The 6359-nt window shown below is 34.1% G+C and overlaps 2 protein-coding genes across 5 annotated transcripts; one reads left to right on the top strand and one right to left on the bottom strand.

The window, feature by feature from the left end:
* Positions 1-1478: 1478 nt before the first annotated feature.
* LOC128891390 (28S ribosomal protein S17, mitochondrial) lies at positions 1479-2368 on the top strand. The gene is made up of 4 exons (XM_054150841.1): positions 1479-1675; positions 1743-1859; positions 1955-2031; positions 2132-2368. The coding sequence occupies exons 1-4, from the start codon at positions 1550-1552 to the stop codon at positions 2310-2312; spliced, it is 501 nt and encodes a 166-aa protein (XP_054006816.1). The 5' UTR covers positions 1479-1549; the 3' UTR covers positions 2313-2368.
* Positions 2369-2577: 209 nt separating this feature from the next.
* LOC128891347 (RNA polymerase II subunit A C-terminal domain phosphatase) lies at positions 2578-6256 on the bottom strand. Of its 4 annotated transcripts, none has more exons than XM_054150777.1 (8): positions 6020-6256; positions 5504-5772; positions 4961-5264; positions 4657-4901; positions 3807-4572; positions 3559-3726; positions 3195-3465; positions 2578-3113 (listed from the first exon to the last, which is right to left on the bottom strand). In XM_054150777.1, exons 2-8 carry the CDS (start codon positions 5728-5730, stop codon positions 2839-2841), a joined length of 2256 nt encoding a protein of 751 aa, XP_054006752.1. In that variant the 5' UTR covers positions 5731-5772; positions 6020-6256; the 3' UTR covers positions 2578-2838. The 4 variants fall into 4 exon arrangements, with proteins under 4 accessions (XP_054006752.1, XP_054006753.1, XP_054006750.1 ...); XM_054150778.1 differs by having other exon boundaries at positions 6067-6256; XM_054150775.1 differs by lacking the exon at positions 6020-6256 and having other exon boundaries at positions 5504-5988.
* Positions 6257-6359: the final 103 nt, after the last annotated feature.

Genomic DNA, 6359 nt, shown 5'->3' with positions numbered 1-6359 from the left:
ACCCCCAATTTCCGGCTCCTCTCCGACTTTTGGGACACCCTGTATACGCACGGAAGTATCCGTGGCCTGTGAGGAACTGGGTGAGGTAAAAATTCACCTCACCATGGGTCCTGGATATCCAGGTGGCCAGATCCCCTATCAGCCGAGCCGTCCACCGATCCGGCTGGGCAGCCTCCCAGCGTGGCTGCGCGCTCGTGGGACACGGCTTCGGCATTATTATTATTATTATTATTTTCGTTATTACATAAGTTTGTACATTGTTAAATCTTCTACTGGAAACCAAGGATGCCAATTGATACTAGAGATGGCTAGAACTGCTACTTGTGAATCACTCGTGATTCGATCACGTTCGTTGCCAATCACGGTGATTTTTCACAGTGATTCGTGATTTTTCGTGATCGCTTCTGATTAGTGAAGAACATAACCGTTCCTTGCACACGTTGTTAGAATCTTCAGCCTAAATGTAAATGTATCGTAATGAAAAACACCCTTACCAGTATATTTTACATATATTCTACATAAGTATACACATATGTAATTAACCCTTTTGTTACGGATGCCGACTATAGTCGGCGGCCGCGTGACGACCTGTGTGTACGGGTGCCGACTATAGTCGGCGGCCGCGCGACGTCCTGTGTGTACGGGTCCAACTATAGCCGACCGCGGGCCCGCGGGATGACCTGTGTGAATGGGTGCGGCACATTTCGCGCCGCGATGCCCCGTTCAGTGGCGTTACTCCCGCGGCGCGTACAGTCGTAAGCAAAGGGTTAACGACATCAAAACAAAAACGCGTTTTACCTACACCGCATAAAATAAAGTAAAGTAAAGAATAGTAAATAAAGGAATGCTTTAATGAGGAACAGTGAAGAGTAATGAATATAAGTCAATAATTATGAATTGCAAGTCTTACTTTAGTTGTAAGTGTCTTTAGACTTTTACAAAAGACTGTAAGACTTTTCTAACACTGTTAGAAAATAATATAATTAATACATAAAACATAATGCGAATACTATAAATAAAATACAAAGAACAAAATAACAATGGAATAAAATATATATAATGACAAATAAGTAACTGTAGTTGCTTAGTAACATATATGTATTGCTGTTCAAGAATAAATTTCTCTGCTTGCAATCTGTTTCTTTTTTCCGTTAAAAGTAATCCTACTTTAGAAAATATTCTTTCGCATGGGACTGAAGTAGCCACCACACAAAATAAATGATCTACTAGTTTACTTAATAAAGAAAATTGAAATTGGTATTATATGCGGATTTTTTATCCAAACTATACATATTGAAACATTTTATAAAAAGTAATTTAATTAAAATCAAGAATTGTGATGACACAATTCTAGCAAGATAAAAGAATCACGGTCACGCTCGTGTATGAAATTAAATCACCATCGTAATCATGATTTTGCGATCACTGTGATAAATAACGGTTAGTGATTTTACACGCCATCTCTAATTGATACCAATCATTGCTATCGATCTTCAGCAATGTTCAGCTCTAAGAAAACGGATACATCGTATTTATTAGAACAGTGAAGATGGCACAAAAAGCCGTAACAACACCAGTACTTAGATATTTATTAGGTGTATGTGTCCCTTCAACTAAACAAAATGCTGTTAAAATACGCGTACGTCTTTCAGATTTCGACAAATATCTTTCAATGGTATGTAAAATCGGATGGCTTTCGCAAACGTGTAGTTGAGGTTATGTGATCTTCTCTCGTGTTACAGTATTTCAGCAAATATGAATTTATTTATGCTATTGACCCTGATAAACGTTGCAAAGTCGGCGATACTGTGTTAATACAAAATTTACCAGAAAAACTGACTCGTATTATTACTCACAAGGTATATTTCATGCACCAACATAAATAGTATTTATATTGGTATTTATATCAAAACAGTGATTTAATTATTATGTACGTAATCAATCACGTTTGTAGGTTACTGATGTTGTTTTCCCAATGGGTGATATAACTGATCCTATAACTGGTAAACCAGTTGTCGCAGGACGATATAGGTATGTATGCTTTATTTTTAATGTAAATAATAAACATTTCAGTCAATGTAATTTATCTTTTGAAATCCATTAAACATTAATTCCATCTATACAAAATTAGGCAGTTTATTGACGAAGATGCAAAATTATTTGGAGAATTGGAATCTGGGTTTAAATACGATGAAGCACCACCAAGAGGTACCATGGAAGGCATACGAGATTTTACAGATAAAGAGATTAATGTCAAGTATAATGATGATCCAAAAAATAATGATGATCCATATATGGTAAATCCGAAATAATTCGTATATTTTAAGTTTTTAAGTAATCAATAAAGACCTTACATTAGAAGAAATAAGCACTATGATTTATTTTTGAACTTCTTGATACATTCCAATGTCGGTATAAAATGTTATTTAAAATACTTGGATAGAAAAATGCATTGTTATCTTCAGTTCGTTCAAAGACAGTAGATTTTTATATAAATAAAGCAGTACTTTTAGAAAGAGTAATAAGGGGAATAATACTAAAATAATAATTTATTAGAAATACGATATTAATTCTATATATGATTTTTGTGCATATATATTTAAAATTCAATAATTAAATACAAAACATTTTCTTTGTATCATTCGTTACGAACGTGGTATATTATTTTTTTTTACTCAAAGTAAAATTACATTAAGCTACTCTGTCCAAAATTCTACAAATGTGTTAACTGTTTTAAATATTATTAGTAATTATTATTAAAATTGCTCAACTTGAAATTTACAAATAATGCGATGACTTAATTAATTCATAAAAACAAGAAAACAGCTTTGTAATTAATCATTCAGAAAGAAATTCCCTTTCAAGCGCAGCTCCCATTGCATTCCATTCTCGGTCATCTTCGTTGTCCATTATTTCAAGATCTTCGACCGAATCTTGTGAATTATCACCTAAATCTAAATCATCAGGTATATCTTCTCCTCTCCTAAAACGTGTTACAGGATCATCATCGTCATCATCATCCAATGTATCTTCTTTTCCACTCGAATCATCATCTTCAGAACTTTCATTGGAAAGTTTCTTCCTCTTTCTTCTTGGTTCGCATATGTCATACTCTGTTTGACAATTAAATAATAATTATTTCACATCGTTTAGAAATATTTCATACATTCATAAAATGTATATATTATACATACGTTCACAATCCTCGGAATCGGAACCCCCATCGCGAACATTGTTATCACATTCTTCTACGCAATCTGCATCCTCTGCATCAAAAACAGGTGCTTCCATTTCTTGCTCATCCATATCTTCTTCAACTTCTTTATCCATAATTTCTATTTCTTCTGGTGTAAATGACATTAGCGGATTAATAGTATCGGCGAAATTATTTTCGATTCCCTTTTCTTGATCTTCGACACGTTCTGGGCTGCTACAGTGAGGAGGTGGTATTCTAGAAGCACGAGCCTGAAAATATGTATTTATTGAAATTAGAAATGGTCAAGCTTATTATTTCATTTGTACGATTACATTTATAGTAGCCATGAAAACTTACTATACCTTTATAGTAAGTGGAAATAATCGTTCATCAACATGTTCCCAACGTTCTGCACAAGTCCAAAGCCAATCTGGATTTACAATTTTTATATTTCCATTTTTTTTAGCTGCATTAGCTTTAGCTGTGCCAGGTTTAATAGCTACCAGATGAGTAGTTTTATCAGATAAATCCTAAAACATAATGATGTATTGCGATAGATAAAAATCAGATAGATACACGTCAGTATAATGAACAAACGTTAATAAATTACTTGTGATACTTCTGCTCCAAACGCTCTGGCAACTTTATATGCTCGACTTTGATGAAGTTTCTGATGAGTAGGTATTAATCCACTGAAAGTTAAATGTACTCCTTTTAGTACTTGTGCTCGCACTCGGGGAATGATGTCTCGTAATGACCTGCGCCTTGTTTCTTGTTCCGTAATGGCATAAAATTCTGCGTGAATCCTTCGAAGAATATCTTCTAAATACAATAAATAATCATCATCATCTTCGTCTAAAACATTATTTTCATTATATTTCGTATCTTCCTCTTTATTATCTTGTGCCGATTCTGTCGATAGTTTGGCTTCTTTTCCTTCTAATATTATGTTATCCTTGTTTTCGTCGCTAGAGTTAAGATTTTGATCCGTATTTTTCGTAATATCATCTTTGGTATTTACATCTTTCTTATCTTTACATTCGCGCACATTCTCTTTGTCTTCTGTCGTTTCCTGAATTTTTTTTTCGCAACTATTGTCTGTTGTAACTACGCTCGATAATTCAGAAGCGCCGTTTTCATCGGTTTCGCGTTGGTTACCATCAATACAAGATTCATTCGTATTTTGTACTTCGGGTAAAACTGAGCCATCAGTTTGTGCTATGTCATTTTTTTCTAGTCCAGGTGGTGCATGTATATCACCAGTGTGACGGAAAAAATGATAAGGTTTTACTTGAACCAAATTTCCACATCCTTGCCATACATCCTCTCTGTCATCTATAATGCATACCAGATCATCTCCACAGGGAAACAAAGCTCTGTAATGAGTAGATTCTTTTATATATACTATGTACACAGAAATAGGAGTAAATAAATCGAATGAAATATTTTTATAATCATACTTAAGATTAGCTGTTTTCGATGCAGGATCAAAACATTCATCCCTTGAAAGTATTCTATGAGAGAATAAAACTCCATCTTTGTCTAATAATGCAGCTACAGTATGCGCGTAATTTCTTGCTCCAAATGTACATATATGTAATTCATATAAACGACTCATTTCAGAGAGAAAGTGCCGAGTATTAGGCCTTAAACGTGTATGATACCATGGGGAATTTGGTCCATAAAGTTGATAGTGATAAACATCCTGCAAAAAATGCATTAATAATGCTGATCCAATCATTCATACAACATATGCCTGTGTACCTTCATATTAGGAGGAACATTATCATTTGTAGTATGGACAATTGTTTGATCAAGATCAACAAGTAACGCTAACTTGCGATCACTTAAAAGACGTTGTTCATCCTCTTTCCCAATCTTTTCAGCTAATTCTGGGCATACTTTTAATTCTGGCACACTATGTACCATTGGTACACTGGCTTGCGATATTTTTGTACTTTCACTCTCTTTACCAATTCCTTCAACCCTTAAATCTACACCACATTCAGCACATAAATCCTTCATTACAGTAGGATGTCGACATCCTTCTAATGTCATTATCAATTGCCTGAAATACTAATCACTTATGCAAATTTTGAAACAAATAAAAAATTTATGGAAACTGATAATACATTACAATAATCTTATTTAAAAGGATAACTTTCAATCGATGCTTTTTGATCTTAGTAAGAAATTATGTGTTTAATTTGTATTCGTAATAAATATTTAAAATTTCTAAATTGGAAATTCACGTCACGCTTTTAAATTAATAAAGCTTGCAAACGTAAGGTTAAGAAAAATGTGTACCCAGGCTGAACAATATCTCCTTCTTTTGCCAAAAGTTTCGTGACACGTCCAAATCGTGTGGCTCGAAACTTTTTCTCAGGACCCTTGCCATCTTCTGTTCCAGGCGTTATATTTTGATATAAAAACAATATTCTGCCAGCTGAAACCATTGCATCCATTCGGACCCTCCATTTTAATATTTTCGCTGGTTGTCCACCAAACGGAAATGTGATCTCTATTGTACCCATAACTCTTTGATAGTGAACATTCAGATGTTAAAATATTGTCTGCTATAAAAAGAAATTAATATATCGAACGTTGAACTTTTAACGTTTTTGCGCGGGAGATAACGTAAACACACTGAAGTTCAATTTCCCGACATCGCGAACACATATCCATGTATGCCAATGGAGCTCATTTCACGCACACCAAGTTACACGTCACTTTCGTATATCGAAAGTATAGTTTTATACATTTTACGTTATTTAATAATATTATCAGTATTTTATATTGGTATTATGGAAAAGCAAGCAATACCTAAAGTTAAACTAAGAAAATGATTCAAACATATCATTCATCCTCACATTACGGTCATTATTTGCCAACAGGGATTTTTCTATGCTGAAGAAGATTACTTGTTACGTATTTCCGAAATTCTTTAACTGTGACAGTGATATACTTTGCAAACTTTTTAAAATTTTCGACTGTATTTATAACGTATATTTAACTATTTAATATCTTATGTAAAATTTCCCTAAAGCACATATAAATATTACTACACGCTATATAAATGCAACAGAAGGCTACCAGAAAGATTACCGCTCACTAAGCCGCTCAGTGAGCGGGATTTTAATACTAGTAGCGCCATCGGTGGGAA

This window comes from Hylaeus anthracinus, unplaced genomic scaffold (genome assembly GCF_026225885.1).
Source record: "Hylaeus anthracinus isolate JK02 unplaced genomic scaffold, UHH_iyHylAnth1.0_haploid 12001, whole genome shotgun sequence".
Lineage (NCBI taxonomy): Eukaryota > Metazoa > Arthropoda > Insecta > Hymenoptera > Colletidae > Hylaeus > Hylaeus anthracinus.
This window is presented reverse-complemented; position numbering and strand designations above follow the sequence as displayed.

What these genes read in the sequence shown, in the direction of transcription:
- LOC128891390 (XM_054150841.1), top strand. Translation starts at nt 1,550, where the DNA reads ATGGCACAAAAAGCCGTAACAACACCAGTACTTAGATATTTATTAGGT. An exon ending in CTCGTATTATTACTCACAAG is followed by an intron (nt 1,860 to 1,954) that starts GTATATTTCATG and finishes TCACGTTTGTAG; the next exon opens with GTTACTGATGTTGTTTTCCC. An exon ending in GTTGTCGCAGGACGATATAG is followed by an intron (nt 2,032 to 2,131) that starts GTATGTATGCTT and finishes ATACAAAATTAG; the next exon opens with GCAGTTTATTGACGAAGATG.
- LOC128891347 (XM_054150777.1), bottom strand. Translation starts at nt 5,730, where the DNA reads ATGGGTACAATAGAGATCACATTTCCGTTTGGTGGACAACCAGCGAAA. An exon ending in TCGAAAACAGCTAATCTTAA is followed by an intron (nt 4,573 to 4,656) that starts GTATGATTATAA and finishes TACTCATTACAG; the next exon opens with AGCTTTGTTTCCCTGTGGAG. An exon ending in TTGGAGCAGAAGTATCACAA is followed by an intron (nt 3,727 to 3,806) that starts GTAATTTATTAA and finishes ATTATGTTTTAG; the next exon opens with GATTTATCTGATAAAACTAC.